General features: G+C 36.8%; 1 protein-coding gene across 1 annotated transcript in view; it reads right to left on the bottom strand.

Moving 5' to 3' along the window:
• TBC1D12 (TBC1 domain family member 12) overlaps positions 1–20134 on the bottom strand; it is a gene marked incomplete at its 3' end in the record, with an annotated part of 71335 nt that overhangs the window by 5853 nt on the left and 45348 nt on the right. Inside the window, 1 exon segment of the mRNA XM_024739543.1 lies at positions 1086–1201. Coding sequence (XP_024595311.1) covers positions 1086–1201 — 116 coding nt within the window.

Raw genomic sequence — 20134 nt, forward strand, 5'->3', positions numbered from 1 at the left:
GGCAGGCAGACTCTCAACCACTGCGCCACCAGGGAAGCCCCCAGAATATATTCTTAATAACAGTAAACCAACTGGTTGACAGTCAGTAGTTGCATGGCATAAAAGGCAAAAAGGACAGGGCTTCCCTGGTGGCGCAGTGGTTGAGAGTCCGCTGCCAATGCAGGGGACACGGGTTCGTGCCCCGGTCTGGGAAGATCCCACATGCCGTGGAGTAGCGGGGCCCGTGAGCCATTGCCGCTGAGCCTGTGCTCCGCAACGGGAGAGGCCACAACAGTGAGAGGCCCGCGTACCGCAAAAAAAAAAAAAAAAAGGAAAAAAGGACAAATACATCATAAGTGCATATTAAATGTCAAGAAAAGAAAAATAACTGCTCTATCACGTGACGATAAGGCGGGGGGGTGTACTGGCAAAATAAGTGAAAAGGATTAAGCAGTACAAACCTTCAGTTATGTAATAAGCCACAACGATGTAATAAACAGCATAAGGAATATGGTCAATAATATTGCAATAACTTTATATTGGGAGGGTTGGTTACTGGATTTATTGTGATCATTTCACAATGTATGTAAATGTCAAATCATTATGTAGTAGTATGAGTAGACAAAAATATACTTATGCAGCGACTTTTCCAATTTTCAGTTTGTATTATTAAATCTGTATTGTTAAAGATATTATGCTATAATACAGAATACATACAATTCATACATTAATTTGGTAAAAAGATGAGGTAGACAAAAAAAGTCACTTTTTTTTCCCCTGAAACATAATACTGTACATCAACTATGTTTCAATTAAAAAAAAAAAAGATAAGGCAGAGGAAGGTTGAAATAGGAACAGATATAAAACGCCAAGATTTTATGTTTCATACACTGGGTCATAGAGATTTCTAGAAAATATGCATAAAGCTTGGAGATCAATAATTTTTCCCTATTAGTGTTAGGATTCATCTCTGGCATTAAAAATAATTTTCCCTAACAAATCCATTTCTTTATCTAATTTCTTGGTATCTTTTAGATGAAATAATAATAAGAAAAATTAAAGTTTAAAATTCAAACAGTGTGCCTGATGATCACTAAAATACTTACGATGGTCGATCCTCCAGAATCAGGGCAGTGGTAGAGAGTGGCTCAAATTCAAAATTCTTTCTTCTTGAAGACTGAGGTGGTGGTTTACAGGTTCTCCCTGTTCGTGCTTCATATTCCTAGAGTAGACAAAAATATACATATGCAGCAACTAACTTTTCCAATTTGCAGTTTGCATTATTAAATCTGTATCATTAAAGATATTATGCTATAATAAGGTATACAATTCATACATTAATTTGGTAAAAAGATCAGGTAGACAAAAAAAGTCACTTTTTTCCCCCTGAAGCAATATAAACTATGAATTTATATTATATGTAAAGTATGAAAGTATGTTCAAAGAGAAGATATAAATGTACTAGATTAATTAGGTAAGGTTTTAGAAAGATATTCCTGCTTACTTTCTATGATATCAGTTATCCAAGTCCAGCTTTTAATAATCTACAGCAGATAAGCCTACTTTCTAAACGTTCAGCCAAGATCAATGATGGAAATATTGACACAAGAAATAGGTAATCCTGCTGTAATGCTCTGAAGATCTCTCTCAAGGGTGACACTGAACCTCTAATCAAACACCGGTTTTTGATTTCAACCTACTCTGAATCTAACTACTATAAATCTACCTACTTACTCTAAATTGAAACAATAATTCACCAACATAACTTACCCAAAAATACAGCCAAAGACTGTCAAATACTTCACTAAAATTAAAAGACTATTACTACAGTATTTTTCTCATTCAATTGAATTGATAATTCTCTTAAAAGAAGTGAAGTTAATTTAACATGATATGTTTTTGGTGAACACATTTAAATTTCCACATTTGAGCATATTTTTCATAAATGTTCATAAGCTTCTGCTGAAATTTATTTCTAGAAATTTGCAAACGATCAGTAACAAGATTATGGCTTGTAATTTCCAGAACCCACATTTTCCCCTTTCTAAAAAAAAAAAAAAGTCAAGCTAGTGTGATCACCTCCAGATAACAAATATATTTGCCATGACATTCTCAAAGATTACTCAGTGATTTCATGAGTCGATATGCAAGCCCACTGGCTTCTAGAGAAGACATTAATTTAAATGAAGAAAATTAAATGCACTTAAAGTGGTCAAATGTTTCACTTACTAACTAGCAGCTTTCCTACCATGGCCTATAATTCTTTTATTAATATTATCTCTTCTAACTCAAAGACTGTTTCTCCCTACCGAATCTGACAGTTGCAAAATATGAACTGATGATTCCATCCCTCTTAAAAATCTGATAATCTTGTTGAAGATTCATCTTATTGATATCACATTTAAAAAGTTTATGTTGTCTTAGTCATTTTCTATAAACTTCAAGCTTACTTTATGGTTCCTGCCACTGTTTATAATGGTTTGTACTATTGTTTTATAACTGTCTTTAGTTTTACATCTCCCTTTCCATCTAATAAATCTATGCTGTTAATCTGAGAGTTCCTTTGCATGACTGCATTGGATTTTTAGAGACTTCTTTCTCAAATTATTTAGAACTGTGTATGTTCATTTTTATTAATTCCCATTTCAAAGAACTGCATAGTCTTTCAGTGTCAAAAGCCATGGGGTCACTCATTCCCTTTTCTCTTTCGAAATTTTCTTTCCTAATATCTAGGATATACATGTAATTATGATCAATGTTTCTTTTCTTTATTACAACTCAAGTATAACAAATCCACGTTCCTGCTAATGTTTTTCTTATTAAAAACCATAGAAGCTAAATACATATGAGGTTTGTTATCTTAAACAGCACTTTGTTTTCCTACAATGTGACCAGGTCTCACTGCCAGACAGAACGCGATGAATACTATCCAATAAAGCATGTTCCATGCAAACAAATGCCAGTACATGGACAGCAAAATAAAACTATATTTGCCAAATAACTTAAGGTGTTCTTCTAACATGATTAAAATTACAAATTATATTAGAAGTAGTAAAATATTAAATATCAGTATTTTCAAAATTAATCACAAAGTGATATCAAATACATTTAGGCAAATGTATCAGACTACAGGACTAATATTCCATATATTTAGCTAACTGTGGTCTCTGTTTGACCAAGAGGCTCACAGCACCAATCAGAGACTCCACTTCTCTACTACTCTCTCAGCTATGCCCTCCTCCATGTGTGGGCTTCATCTGGAGGTTGGCTTGCTGCTCAGAGAAATGACTGTAGCAAAGCCAGTTGTCACATCCTCATAGCATAACTTTCAAAGATCCTCTAGTTGCTCTTCCAATAATAACTCTCACAAAATACAAAGAAAGCATCCTTCCTGGAAGGTCCCAGGAAACACCCCATTCAACACGCAATCACAATGACCTGAAAAATAAGCTTTATCAATGAGTTAAAGTTAATTAGGGCCTATCCCTATAGGTGAGGAAAATCACATAATTCTTAGATGAGTCGAAGGCAATAGAGAGAAAACAGTGTTCAAGTTATTGATAAGTAGTTGATATACATAATAAGACTTCATTTAAAAATACAACCAAATAATATCTCATGGGAGAAATTCCTGAAGTCACTTTCACTTTAAATCCGTGTGGGTCATGTCATAAAAATCCCCTGTATATTCCTTCCATAGAAGTTTAATAAAGAACAAAAAATTGAAAATTTTATAAGTTATAAAAAAACTTTACAATACTAAAAAGCAATTGGAAATATCATAGTCCAAGGAAATCAGTAAATAATGCTAGCTATAGCAAATCACTGTTTGAAAATATCACATCGATCTACCTCATTTCCTGCCAACAAAGGTCAGTTGTTGTTTGGTTGGTTGATTTCTTGGCCATGTCGCGCGGCAAGTGTGGTCTTAGTTTCCCAAACAGAGATTGAACCCAGGCCCTCGGCAGTGAAAGCGCATAGTACTAACCTCTGGACCGCCAGGGAATTCCAAAGGTCAGTTTTAACTGACTTATTTTCATAAGTTGTTGGGAGCTACCTACCAAAGGTTAAGAGGCATTTAGTTTTCCTTTTAACTTAGGGAACGTATTTTTATGGGGTATTGTAATGAAGCCTGTTTCTTTTTTTTTTTTTTTTTTTTTAAATATTTATTTATTTAGTTTTGGCTGTGTTGGCTCTTCGTTTCTGTGCGAGGGCTTTCTCTAGTTGTGGCAAGTGGGGGCCGCTCTTCATCGCGGTACGCGGGCCTCTATCGCGGCCTCTCTTGTTGCGGAGCACAGGCTCCAGATGCGCAGGCTCAGTAGTTGTGGTCCACGGGCCTAGTTGCTCCGCGGCATGTGGGATCCTCCCAGACCAGGGCTCGAACCCGTGTCCCCTGCATTAGCAGGCAGATTCTCAACCACTGCGCCACCAGGGAAGGCCCAGCCTGTTTCTTTTTTTAATTTAACTTATTCTTCATCTTCCACTCAAAATATTGTTCTATGGCATGTTTACTTTAACTGGGGTAACTAGAACAGAAGGTGAAACCAGCGCTAGGGGCAGGCTGGCAAATATCTGTAGGATAATTTATTCTAGCTACTGTAAGAAAATTTGAGTCAAACGGGCAATTAATTCTAAGTCTGATCAAAAGACGGTTGGCAATTGCTGTCATCTCCACAAGCATAAAGTAGAAAAAATTACTTACAATTCCAAGGCAAAGAAATACTGGATTCACATAAACGAAAAAGATGTTTTTCCTCAAAATAATCTCTTAGAAAAGAGAAAACACATTTGCTTAACAACATCTCATTTTATGGGTGCTTTCTCTCTATTAATTTGAACAGCAAAACACTATTTGGAGAAGGTGCATTACCCTGAAACTATCTCAGTCAACACTAGTTTGGAAGGTGACATTTTTTCTATAATTTTAAAAAATAAATTTATTTATTTTATTTATTTATTTTTGGCTGCATTGGGTCTTCGTTGTTGCGCACAGGCTTTCTCTAGTTGCGGCAAGTGGGGGCTACTCTTCGTTGTGCTGCGCGGGCTTCTCACTGCTATGACTTCTTGTTGCAGAGCATGGGCTCTAGGCGCATCGGCTTCAGTAGTTGTGGCACACGGGCTCACTAGTTGTGGCTCGCGGGCTCTAGAGCACAGGCTCAGTAGTGTGGTGCACGGGCTTGGTTGCTCCGTGGCATGTGGGATCTTCCCAGACCAGGGCTCGAACCCATGTCTCCTGTATTGGCAGGCAGATTCTTAACCACTGCGCCACCAGGGAGGCCCCTGGAAGGTGATTTTTTTTTAAATAGGTTTTTTTGTTGTGGTTTTGTTAAATTGGAGAAGGAAAGGAAGAAAATGGACATAAAGTAGTGAAGGATTCCCAGAGGTATAACCATTCAATTGCAAACTATCATAAAGAGCCTTTTAAACATTACCTTAAAGAACAATACAGGAAGAGATTAGGTTGTAGAGATCTCAATTTTATACTTATAGAATAAATAAAAGAAAAAATGTAATGCATCTGGAAACCTGTGGCTTGAGACAAAATTTTAGTAACAAGATAATACACTTAAAAAGCACTATATCTCCTGCAACTTTGACGCAAGTGAAGATGATGTGCTCTGGGGTTAAAGACCACAAAAGTGGTCAGTGATGCTGAACATACTGACATCAAAGATGTATGCAAACAGATCTGAATAAAAAGACACTATTTCTTAATATATTATTATATATGTGAATTGAATATGTAATTAGAAACAAGTAAGTATTTGGTTTTCATCTACATTCCTAAAACTAATATATACATGTTGGACAAAAAAATTCTTCAGAAAGATAGGTAGATTCCCACTTGGTGGACTGGGTAATTCATACCAACTTTCTTGCTGAAAACCACCTCTGGGATCCCAAAGGGGTAACAAACAAGGTGAGCCTATCGATCATCCCATTATTATGCATGGGGGCAGTTCTGGACATCCAGTGCAGGAAGGGAAAACTTGAAGAAAGCCTGGCTGTTAGCTGGAATGGTCAAGGGGGGCCAGAATTTGTGGGCCAGAGTAGCAGAAAAGCACTCCATTGAGAAAGAGCTCCAGAAATCTGCACAGGAGTCCTCTTGAGTCTTTAGCTGAATACCAAACTGCACATGTGTAAGGCGAAACACTACAAGGCTGGGCAAAAAACAACTTCTGGGGAAAGAACAATTACTGTGGATGGTAAGCAAAACAGTTTCCAGAGCTCACCTACGGCTGAGAAGTATTCATATTCCCACCAAACAGAATGGAAAGTCTTCACTGAATACATAGGATATTCAGGAGAGACCTGAATGTTCAGACTCACCTGAAACTATGCAAGTCAGAAGACAATGGAAAAACCTTTAAATTGCTGGAAGAAAAAAAATAATAAAATAATGGGGGAAAAAGCCTGTTGATTTAGGATCCTATACCAAAAAAATATATCTATCTTTGAAAAATAAAAGCATAATAAAAATGTTTTCAGACAAACAAAACCTGAGAGAATCTGTTGTCAGTGGACCTGCTCTGTATTTTAAAGGAAATCTTTCAGGCAGAAAGAATACATCATATGAAAACATGAACCTACACAAAGAAATAAAAAGCATTTTAGAAAAGACATAAATAAGAGACAAAAATATAAAAGTCATTCTTAAAAGGATATCTGACTACTTAAAGCAAAAATAATACCAGTGTATTGAAGGGCTTACAGCACAAAATCAGAAGGGAGAGAAAGACAGTATACTGTTGTAACGTTATTACATTATGCTCAAAGTGGTATAACATTATTTGAGCATAGATTGTGATAAAGATAAATATCATAAGCCCTACTGCAGCAGTTCTCAACAGTGTCCCAGAGATGGTTTCATGAGGTTTGCAAAGTCAAAACTATAGTCCTAATAGTGCTAATAGTTTGTCAATGTGTTGACATTAGCACTAATTTTGATAAAGCAATATTTTTTATTTTTTGCGGTACACGGGCCTCTCAGTGTTGTGGCCTCTCCCCTTGCGGAGCACAGGCTCCGGACGCGCAGGCTCAGCAGCCATGGCTCACGGGCCCAGCCGCTCCGCGGCATGTGGGATCTTCCCGGACTGGGGTGCGAACCCGTGTCCCCTGCATCGGCAGGCGGACTCTCAACCACTGCGCCACCAGGGAAACCCCTAAAGCAATATTGACTAAAACTGTTGATGCCCTAGCACAAATCAAGGCAGAGACACCAAACTGTACTACTAATCACTGTGTTCTTCATGACATGCACTCACAGTTTAAAAAAAAAGGGGGGGGAGGGGGGAAGGGATGGCCAATTTCACTTTTTAAGTGAATTAATAAATATTTCATCCTTTCAGTTTTAATTCTGGGTACAGTAGTAATTGACAAGACAATCCCCATAAACAAGAACTCTTTGAGATCCTTCATACCCAGAATCCAAAGCAGTTGTAAAAATAAAACGTTTGAGAACTGTTGGCCAAGAGCAACCACTGAAAAACTATAACAAAGGTATATTGAATAAGCTAACAGTGGAGATAAAATGGAGTACTAAAAAACTCATTTAATCCAAAAGAGGGCAGGAAATGAGATAAAAAGAAACAAAGACCAGATGGGACAATTTGAAAAGAAGTAGCAAGATAGTAAATTTAAAACAAGTCATACCAATAACTGACACTCCATTTAAAAAGAAGAGAGTATTAGACTGCCTACATAGACCCAAATATAAGCTACATACAAAAAAAAACCACTTTAAATATGAAGATGGATAAAAAGTAAATGGATAGAAGAATAAATGGATAGAAGAATACACAATTTCTAAAGTAAATGGATAGAAGATAAAAAGTAAATGGATAGAAGAATAAATATCATGTAAACACTAAGTGAAAGCAAGCTTCAGTGGCTAAATTAAAGTTAGACCAAAACTTCATAATAAGAACCATTACCAGAGCAAAAAAGACACTACGTTAATGGTAAAAAAGTCAATTCATTTAGAAGACATAAACATGAAGCTTCAAAACAAAAAGAGAAAAAAAAAAGCAAAAGGAGAAATAGCCAAGTAGATTATGGTGGACACTTTATTACTCCTCTCTCAGTAATTCACAGAACAAATAGAAAATCAGCAAAAGTATACAAGACTTGAACAACACTATCATCTAACATGACCTAATTGACATTTATACAACACTAACCCAACATCAGCAGAATATACACATTCTTTTCAAGGACACAAGGAACATTCCCTAAGACAAGCTATATCTAGGACATAAAATAAGTCTCAATATATTGAAAAAGACTAAAATTTCATAATGTATACTGTATGAGCATAATGGAATTAAATTATAAATTATTTACAGAAACATCTGGGAAAATTCTAAAATATTTGAAAATTAAAACAACACACTTCCAAAGAATCATGACAAAAGAAATAAGAGAGAAAATATTTTGAATCGAATGAAAATTCTGAAACTTGTAAAATGCAGCTAAAGCATAGTTAGAGGGAAATGTATAGTTTAATCCACATATTAAAAAGACAAAGGGTCTAAAATCAATGATCCACCTTAAAAACTAGAAAAAACAAATTTGAACCAAGAGGAAAGTAAATAATAAAGACCAAAAATAAATGAGATAGAAACAGAGAAACAGGTAAAAATCAGTGAAACAAAAGAGGTATACGGTTTTTTTTTTTTGCGGTACGCGGGCCTCTCACTGTTGTGGCCTCTCCCATTGCGGAGCACAGGCTCCGGACGCGCAGGCTCAGCGCCCATGGCTCACGGGCCCAGCCGCTCCGCAGCACGTGGGATCTTCCCAGACCGGGGCACCAACCCATGTCCCCTGCATCGGCAGGCGGACTCTCAACCACTGTGCCACCAGGGAAGCCCCCTGAGGTATACGTTTTTAAAGATCAGTAAAACTGATAACTTCTGGCAAAACTGATCGAGAAAAAAGAATACACAATTTCTAAAATCAGGAATGTATGAGAGATAATCTGTATCCATATCACATAACCAGTAGACATTAAAAGGATAATAACAGATTATTAACAATTTTTTTCCAATAAATCCAACAACAGAGGTGAAATGTAAAAATCTCTTAAAAGACGTAAGTTAACCAAGTCTGACTCAAGAAAAAATAGAAACAAAAATAAACTCAAAATGGGTTAAAGACCTAAATGTAAGGCCAGATACTATAAAACTCTTGGAGGAAAACATAGGCAGAACACTCTATGACATAAATCACAGCAAGATCATTTTTGACCCACCTCCTAGAGAAATGGAAATAAAAACAAAAATAAACAAATGAGACCTAATGAAACTTAAAAGCTTTTGCACAGGAAGGAAAAGGAAACCATAAACAAGACGAAAAGACTACCCTCAGAATGGGAGAAAATAATTTGCAAACGAAGCAACTGACAAAGGATTAATCTCCAAAATATACAAGCAGCCCATGCAGTTCAATATCAAAAAACAAACAACCCAATCCAAAAATGGGCAGAAGACCTAAATAGACATTTCTCCAAAGAAGACATACAGATGGCCAACAAACACATGAAAAGGTGCTCAACATCACTAAACATTAGAGAAATGCAAATCAAAACCACAATGAGGTATCACCTCACATGGGTCAGAATGGCCATCATCAACAAATCTAGAAACAATAAATGCTGGAGAGGGTGTAGAGAAAAGGGAACCCTCCTGCACTGTTGGTGGGAATGTAAATTGACAGCCACTATGGAGAACACTATGGAGGTTCCTTAAAAAACTAAAAATAGAACTACCATATGACCAAGCAATCGCACTCCTGGGCATATACCCTAAGAAAACCATAATTCAAAAAGATACAATGTTCATTGTAGCACAGTTTACAATAGCCAGGATATGGAAACAACCTAAATGTCCATCGACAGATGAATGGATAAAGAAGATGTGGCACATATACAATGGAATATTACTCAGCCATAAAAAGGAACAAAATTGAGTTACTTGTAGTGAGGTGGATGGACCTAGAGTCTGTCATACAGAGTGAAGTAAATCAGAAAGAGAAAAACAAATACCGTATGCTAATGCAGATATATGGAATCTAAAAAAAACAGTACTGATGAACCTAGTGGCAGGGCAGGAATAAAGACGCAGATGTAGAGAACAGACTTGAGGATGCAGGGGGGGAATGGGAAGCTGGGACGAAGTGATAGAGCAGCATTGACATATATACACTACCAAATGTGAAATGGATGGCTAGTGGGCAGATCAACTCGACACTTTGTGATGACCTAGAGGGCTGGCATAGGGAGGGTGGGAAGGAGGCTCAAGAGGGAGGGGATATGGGGATATATGTATACATATAGCTGATTCACTTTGTTCTATAGCAGAAACTAACACAACATTGTAAAGCAATTATACTCCAATCAAGATATGGGAAAAAATAGAAAAAACAGAAAATGTCATACCCCTATATCAATTAAAATATTAAGTTTATAATTAAAAAGCTATTCAACAATAACAACGAAAGCCCCTGCATACTCGGTTTTTAAAAAATATTTATTTATTTGGCTACACCAGGTCTTAGTTGTGGCAGGCAGGAGCTTCGCTGTAGCATGCGTATCTTTTTTTTTTTTAGGTGCAGCACGCGGGATCTTCAGGATCTTCATTGCAGCATGCGGGATCTACTTCCCTGATCAGGGATCGAAATTGGGCCCCCTGCATTAGGAGCGTGGAGTCTTAACCACTGGACCACCAGGGAAGTCTCCCCTGCATACCTGGTTTATGCCAGTAATTCTCAATAGGGGTAGACTTTGGCCCCAGGGAATATGTGGCAACATCTAGAGACATTTTTGGTTGCCACGACTGTGAGGGGATGCTACTGGCATCTACTGGGCAGAGGCCAGGGATGCTGCTAAATCCTTCACTGCACAGGAAAGGCCCCCAAGAACAAAAATTACAAGACCTAAAATATCAATAGCACTGAGGTTGAGAAATCTTGGCTTAGATAATTTCACTGTCAAGTTTCATCAAACATTTAAGGAAGAAAAAATACTAATTCTACACAGATTCTTTTAGAACGGAGACGAAGAAAAAAACTCTCAATTCATTCAATGATTTCAGCATTATCCCAATACCAAAATCAGACAAAGATATTAAAAGAAATTTACAGACCATTATCTCAAATGAAAATGGAAGCAAAAATCCTTAACAAAGTATTATCATTTCAACTTTTGTTTTCTGCTCCAGCACATAAGAAGCTTAAAAGCTGCCAACCCACTCCAATAAGTAAAAAGCTGAACAAACTAAAAAAATCAACAACTCTTCTTAGATTCCTCAGAGAAATGAGGTCACAGGGCAAACTGCTGCCCCAAAATTAGAGAAATAGACAGGTGGATATAGAGAATCACAACCTACCAGGGCAGAAACCTATGAAGAAACCTCTGTGGGAAGCAATGCCAGGGTAGGAAAACCTGAACTGTAATTGACAAATTGCTAGAGGCTCAATGTCGACAGGTCTGAGAGCTGAGACTCCAAGAGATCCCAGACCCACATACTTTTGCAAGTTTTACCTCCAGGAACTCTATCAGGTACTCACAGTGCATGTCAGAGAAAAATCTCCTTGTGCTTCCAGCAGTAGGAGGGGAAAAGGAACTTTTTTTTAAAAAAAGATTTAATTTTATTTATTTTTGGCTGCATTGGTCTTCATTGCTGCGTGTGGGCTTTCTCTAGTTGCAGCAAGCAACTAGAGAGAAAATGGAGTAGAAGCATATTTGAAGGAGTGATAACCAGGAATTTCTATACATTAATGTCAACACCAATCCACAGATCATGAAGTTCAGAACACAAAATTTGGCAGGAAACATGCCCAAATAACTATATGTAGGCATAACATATTTAAACTGCAGAAAATCAAAGATTGAAAAAAAAATCTTGAAAGAAGCCAGAGGTGAAAAAAATTCCTTCCCTATACAAAAGCAAAGATAACAATTACATTCAACTTCTCAGAAACCATACAAGCAAGGAGAGAGTACAGAGAAATATTTAAAGTGTTGAGAGAAAAAATGCAAAACCCTCAAATTCTGTACCCTATGAAATTATCCTTCAAAAAAAAAGAAGAAAAAAAGACTTTTCCAAACAAACAAAAAATTGAGAGAATTTGTTGCCAACAGATCTGCCTTGCAAGATCTATTAAAAGAAGCTCTTCAGAGAGAGGGAAAATGACACGTCAGAAACTTTTATCTACATCTAGAAAGAAAGAGCATCAGAAAGAAATACATGAAGGTAAAATAAAAATTTTATTTTTATTATTCTTAACTGATCCAACAGATAACAGTTTGTTCAAAATAATAATGATATATTCAGTTACATGTGTGTGTGTGTGTGTGTGAGAGCATGCTCATGTATAAGTGAAATGAATGACAGCAAAGACACAAGGGATGGAAGGAAGGAATATTTTGTTATTATAAAGTACTTGCACTACACAAGAAGTGGTAAATGTTATCAGCAAAGACACAAGGGATGGAAGGAAGGAATATTTTGTTATTATAAAGTACTTGCACTACACAAGAAGTGGTAAATGTTATCAGCAAAGACACAAGGGATGGAAGGAAGGAATATTTTGTTATTATAAAGTACTTGCACTACACAAGAAGTGGTAAATGTTATTTTAAAGTGGGCTTAGATTAGCTGTAAATGCATATTACAAACTCTAGGATGGAGGGAGGAAGGGAAAGGAGAGAGGGAGAGGGAAAGCAGACACAAACTACAAATATCATAAATGAAAGAGGGGACCTCACTACAGATCTGATGTACGTTAAAGTAATATTATGAACAATCAGATGCCCATAAATTTGATAACTTAGATGAAATGGATAAATTCCTTAAAGACACAATCTGTTAAAACTCACAGAAGAAAGAGACAATCCGAACAGTCCTGTTATCTATTTAAAAAATTGAATCAACAATTATACCCCCAATAAAGCTGGAAAAAATGAAAGGAAGAAGGGAGAAAGGGAGGGAGAGAAGGAGGGAAGGAGGAAGGGAAAGAAGGAAGGAGGAAAGGAATTGTGTTGATGATTAATTACCTTCCAAAAGAGAAAGCAGTTTGGCTCAGATGGCTTCACCAGCGAATTTTAAGAAACATTTAAGGAAGAAATTATACCAATTCCCTATGATCTCTTCCAGAAGACAGAAGCAGAGGAATACTTCCTAATTTAATCAATGAAGCCAGCATTACCCTAATATTAAAACAGGCAAAGACATTAAAAGAAAACTACAGAACAATACCTCTCAGAAACATAGCTGCTAACATCCTCAATGAAATATTTGCAAATCGAATCAAATAATGTATAAAAAGGATTATAAACCATGACCAAGTGGGATTTATCCCATGTCTGCAAGGCTGGCTCAACATCTGACAATCAATTAATGTAATCCATCACATCAATAAGCTAAGAAAGAAAAATCACAAGACCATATCAATACAGAAAAAGCATTTGACAAAATTCAACTCATTCATGACAAAAACCCTGATTAAAAAACGAATATAGGGGTACTTCTCAACTTGATAAAGCACATCTACAAAAAACCTATAGCTAGGCTTCCCTGGTGGCGCAGTGGTTGAGAGTCCGCCTGCCGATGCAGGGGACACGGGTTCGTGCCCCGGTCCGGGAAGATCCCACATGCCGCGGAGCGGCTGGGCCCGTGAGCCATGGCTGCTGAGCCTGCGCGTCCGGAGCCTGTGCTCCGCAACCAGAGGGCCCGCGTACCGCAGGAAAAAAAAAAAAAAACCAGTGCTGATGGACACAATCTTCACAAGGCCTGCTGGGCTCCAAATGTCACCTGCCCTCAAGAAATGCCCTGGGGTAAATAATCGGAAAAGAATTCAAAACAGGGCTGACTTCCAAGAAGCCAGTTGCAAGAGGTAAATTTTACTCACACTGTATAAAAAATAAGCACATGGAAAGATACCCAACGTCACTACTTATTAAAGAAATGCAAATCAAAAGTGCAGTGAGGTATCACCTCCCACCAGTCAGAATGGCCATCGCCAACAAATATCTACAAAGAATAAATGCTGGACAGGGCATGCGGAAAAGGGAATCCTCCTACACTGTTGGTGGGGATCCAAATTGGTACAGCCACTGTGGAGAACAGTATGGAGGTTCCTTATAAACCAAAACATGGAGTTCCCATTGGATCTGGTAATCCCACTCCTGGGCTTAGAGCCGGAGGAAATCATGATTCGAAAGGACATGTGCGCCCTTATTTTCAGGGCAGCATTGTTTACAATAGCCAAGACAGAGAGACCACCAAATTGTCCGTTGACAGAAAAATGAAGATGTTGTACACATATAAAATGGAATACTACTCAGTCCCGGGGGCCGGGGGGTGGAGCCAGGATATGGGTGCCTGGGCCTCTGACCAGCAGGTGAGAGCAAGGAGGAAGACCAGTCCTGAGGGAAGGGGTTCACTGAAGTCTGTGAGCCCCGGTGCCCTGATGGGATCATATTATATCTAATGGTGAGAAACTCTAAGTTTTCTAAGATCAGGAACAAGGCAAGGATGTCCCCTCCCACCACTACTTGTCAACATTGTATGGGAAGTCCTAGCTAATGCAACAAGACAAGGAAACACGAGGTATACTGATTGGAAAAGAAAACAATAAAACTGTTTTTGTTTTCAGATGCCATGGCTTGTCTGTGTAGAAAATCTGAAAGAACAGTCAAAAAAACTCCTGTAACTAATAAGCAATTACAGCAACGTTGCAGGATGTTAGGAAAGTCAATTGCTTTCCTATATACCAGCTATAAAAAATGGAATTTGAGGGCTTCCCTGGTGGCGCAGTGGTTGAGAGTCCACCTGCCGATGCAGAGGACATGGGTTCGTGCCCCAGTCCGGGAAGATCCCACATGCCGCGGAGCAGCTGGGCCCATGAGCCATGGCCGCTGAGCCTGCGCGTCTGTAGCCTGTGCTCCACAACAGGAGAGGCCACAACAGTGAGAGGCCCGTGTACCGCAAAAAAAAAAAAAAAAAAAAATGGAATTTGAAATTTAAAACACATTAATATTTCCATTAGCATCCCCCAAAATGAAATACTTAGATACAAATCTGACAAAATATATACAATATCTACATGAGGAAAATTACAAAACTCAGATAAAAGATACCAAAGAAGAACTAACTAAAGGAAGAGACAGTCCATGTTCATGGATAGGAAGAGTCAGGATTACCAAGATGTCAGTTCTTCCAAACTTGATCTACAAATTTAACACAATCCCAATCAAAATCCCAGCAAGTAACTTTGTGGATATTGACAAAGTGATTCTAAAGTTTATATGTAGAGACAAAAGACCCAGAATAGCAAACTCAGTATTGAAGAAGAAGAATAAAGTTGGAGGACTGACACTACCCGACTTCAAGACTTACTGTGAAGCTACAGTAATCAATACAGGGCAATGTTGACAAAATACTAGACAAAGAAGTCAATGGAACAGAACAGACAGCCCAGAAACAGTTCCACATAAACACAGTCAACTGATCTTTGACAAAGGAGCAGAGGCAATAAAATGGAGCAAAGGTAGTCTTTTCAACAAATGGCGTGGAGCAAGTGGACATCCACATGCAAAAAAATGGATCTAGACATAGAACTTACACTCTTCACAGATATTAACTCAAAATGGATTATAGACCTAAATGTAAAACAAAAAAACTATAAAACTATAGAAGACAGGAGAAAACCTAGATTACTTTTGGTATGGTGATAACTTTATTTAGATACAACACCAAAGGCACAATCCATGAAAGAAATAATTGAGAAGCAGGGCTTGATAAAAATTAAAAACCTCTACTCTGTGAAAGACACTGTCAAGAGAATGAGAAGACCAGATATGGAATGGGAGGAAATACTTGCAAAAGATACATCTGATAAAGGACTGTTATACTAAATATACAAAGAACTCTTAAAACTCTATTGAGTTCTGTTTTTATTATTATAAGAAAATGAACGATCCAATTAAAAATGGCAAAAGATCAGAAAAGACCTCAGTAAATAACATACACAGATGACAAGTAAACATATGAAAATATGTTCTAGTTCATGTTCATTCAGAATTGCAAATTAAAACAATCAGATATGACTACACACCTATTAAAATGGTCAAAATTCAAAACACTGACAGCACCAAATACTGGTGAAGATCTGGAACAACAGGAATGCTCATTCATCGCTGGTGGGAATGCAAAATGGTACAGTCACTTTGGAAGACAGTTTGGCTGTTTCTTACAAAATTAAAATACCATCTGATTCAGCAACCAGCCTCCTTGGTATTTACCCAAAAGAAATGAAAACTTACACCCACAAAAATACTTACAACAGATGTTTATAGCAGCTTTATTCACTGTTGATAAAACTTGGAAGTAACCAAGATGTACTTCAAATTGTTTTCTACATATGATGTTTCAAATATACATCCAGCACCCAAGCAAAGGTAACCAGGCACACACAGAGATAAAATAGCATCTGCTAACAAAAACTAGCAGAATCAATATTCAATATAAACAGACCTATAGAATTTCCAGACATTGGAATTATCAGACACAGGCTATAAAAACTATACTTACTATGTTTAAGGAGATAAAGGCCAAGCTTGAAATTTCAGCAGGGAACTGTAAACTGCAAAAAGTGATATAGCAGATTTGAAAAAGAAACAACCAGAAACACAAGAATTGAAAAACACAAAACTGACATTAAGAACTCAAGGTAAAGAGCTGAGGGATCTGTATTTTTAACACATTCCCTACATAATCCACTACGTTTGAGAACCAGAATCATAGACTACTACAATAAATCTTAATGTCCTTGTTTGCAAACCCACTCTTTTCTAATTTAACTTCTACAACGCCTCCAGAATTTTTCCAGTATATGAATTTGATGCCTCAGTGCCTTATTTCAAAGTATTTTGGTTAAAACCCAACTTTCTAACCTTGTGGCTAAGGACCTTCACCATCTACCCTACTTCCCTGAAATACTGACCTAAAATTGAGCTAAACAAGTCTGGTGCTTTCCTGCTTGTTCATTCAATTTTCTCTATCTGGAATGTCTTTCCCCATCTTGTCTACCTGGTGGACTCCTACTAGTATACTTCATAACACAGAAACTGCATGTCATCCTGAGCAGAATTAATCACTCTTTCATCTCTACTCTCATACTTCGGTTCACAACTGTATTGCAGCACTCACTACACTATATTAAAACCATATATGAACCTTCCCCCTCCTTCCTACAGTTATGCTAGAATAACTGAAAGGCTAGGACTTATATTTATCTATTTCCCAAGAACCTGAACCATGCTTATGGTATTATACACAGTCAATGCATGTTGAATAAATTACACATTCATTGAAATGAAAGCCAGACAATCTTTGAGAAGAATCTAGGATCAATTAAAGAATTTTGTCCTTCAAGTTCTACTAGAGAAAAGGTTTAGAGCTTGCTAACACGAGGTCACAGAGTAAGTCGGTCACAGAATGGTATCCTACCACATTCTGATGCCTTGGGCTCTGTATCTAAAGGGATTCACCAGAAAGAAGGTGTACTAGGAGGGAATGTGAGAAAAGATCAGTCTATCGGTTCAAACGGAGGGTGGCAGGAGTCTTTGAACAGCTTCTTGAAGTAAAATATGGAGTCTTGGGAGAAGAAAGAATAGAATAGGAGTTTCTCTTTTAAAGACAATGTAAAAGCCAAAATAGCCTAACGTGTATACAGAGTGACTCAACTTTTGAGTTTCAGTGGACAGTGAGAACACTCTTCCTAAAGGGGTTAGTGCTTTATTCTTTTTGTTTTCTTTACCTAATTTAACCTTCTTTCTTAAGGCTCACACTTCTCCCCTCTCCCCGAAGCACAGGCCCAGAGCTGTTATAAAGTCGTCTCTCAATCTCCAGACCACACAAATTAACATTTATGAAATAAATTTATTCATACATAGGAAAGACATAATAATTTATCATTAACTATAAATAAGGAACACACATGCGGCTAGAAAGGTAATTATTCACTACCTTTTCAAGGTGACAATACATTAGGTAAATAAAGGTGAAAAAACATGCAAGTGTGTTAACAGTTTTAAGGACTTATCAAAAACAAACTCTGAACATAGTCCAGCCCCTCCACAATTTAACAATGAAGGAAGTAGCTCATTTATTGCAGTGCTCACTCAAATTTTACACCAAAGGTATCCATATTTAAGCATAACTAAAACCAACAAACTGTTTTCAAGTATCCTAATGCTACATACACCAATAAAGTTAGTAACCAGAAAATTAAGCTCTACACTTGCAAAGTGTTATATATTTACTGCTCACAAAGCACGTGTATTCTAGTCCTTTCCACAGCGCTATTGTTCCTGAAGTTAACAATTCAAAATCAAAGGCTTAATTGAGCAGTGTGACCTATCCTACTTTTAGACAATTTGAAATGCTCAGATTAAGAAATCAGTTAGTGCCTTAAAACTTTTTTCCTTGCCTGCCAAAAGATATCTGAAAGTGATTCAACCACGCAACTAAAACATCACTCAGAAAGACGAGTGATGAAAAACATGAAATATCATCTAAGTACTCCAATCTAATTTCCTCATAATGAAAAAGATGCCAATATAAAAACAGTGCCAAACAAAAAAATCACTTTCTACTGAAAGACTGTCAGTTTGACATAAATAGAGTATACTCAATCTAGTATGCAATCATGTTACAATTATACATAACATGGTGCATTTGAAATAATTCTCACTTGCAGTTTGGAGGTCATAAGACAAACTATGTAGCTGTATTCCAACTTCAGCCTATTAATTTAGAAAAACCAAAAACTTAGGTCAATTGAACTACAATATAACTGAAATACTATTTATAATCAATAGATGCAATTTTTAACATGGCTCACCAACTGGTTCAAATGGCCACAAGCAGGAATTTCACACCTGCAAGAGAACACATGTGATAATCCTCATAAAATAATATTATGAATATTCATGTGAGTTGGGAATTGACTGTCAAGTTAAATGTCAAATTTGAGTTGGTCTGACTTTGTTATTACCCTAAAATGATGTTTATGTTTCTTTACTGTTAACATGGAAAGCACTAAAACTGATCAGACCTTTAATAAAATTTACAAGAATAAAACTTTAAAAAATATTTAACCTACAAGTATCTTTCACTATTGGACTTCATATCTCTGAAAAATCTACAGGTACAAAACACATAAAGTAAGGCAAAAAAAAATTTATATATAGTAATATTTTGTTCGTGGAAAAAAAATAACACCATATATGTAAAAACATACACACATGAAAATAATTGTGTTTTCCATACAAAAATTGAATTTTAAAAGGCCTAAAAATATGAAGGGAAAGTAAAATGAGACATATCGCCCTATGTTTTATATTTTATAGAGAACATAATCGTGTTATTTGTGCAATTAACAATAGAAGAAAAAGATGGTAAGTCAAACACTACTTTACTCTATAGTTTGGTTTATAATCTTATAGGTGGCTTTCTACTAGAAAAAAATTCTGGCTCCCAAACATATACTCATCCTTAAGAATATGGCAACTCCTTTCTGAATATTTGCTTAATAAAATAATTATCCTATAAAATACTACTACTCCTCTAATATTCTAACAAATTTTACTGTTTCGCCATTCAATAAGCAAGTGAGGCATCTTTAGGAAGGTCAAAGGAATCTTTTTTCCTTAGTACTTCTAGCACTGCCTTACTGTTTCAGGCAGTTTTACACTGGAATACTATCTTCATATTCTGTAGCCTTAACAGCTTAAGACCTTATCCTAAAACATGACAGATGTGTCTTAACACTCTTCACGGTTTTACTCTTAACATCATTTTAAATTTCTCATTCCAAACATATAACACACATTTGAAAGGAGTAGATAGATGGTCAAGGATCTCAAATGTAGTTTTATATTGATAATATTTTACAGAGTTTAGAAATCAGGGCTGTAAAAAAATGTTTTCAAGTGGGAACAGAAACAGAAAGTTATAACTTTACCATTACCAATAAAAGAAAATCATGCCCACTTTTAAAATGACAATTGCAGTGAAGAGAACAGCAAAGTGAGACAAATGTGGAGTAGAGGACACAAACAGTAGGGAAAGAGAAAGCAGAAAAGGAGAGG

Source organism: Neophocaena asiaeorientalis, unplaced genomic scaffold, assembly GCF_003031525.2.
Source record: "Neophocaena asiaeorientalis asiaeorientalis breed wild unplaced genomic scaffold, Neophocaena_asiaeorientalis_V1.1 scaffold597, whole genome shotgun sequence".
Classification (NCBI taxonomy): Eukaryota; Metazoa; Chordata; class Mammalia; order Artiodactyla; family Phocoenidae; genus Neophocaena; species Neophocaena asiaeorientalis.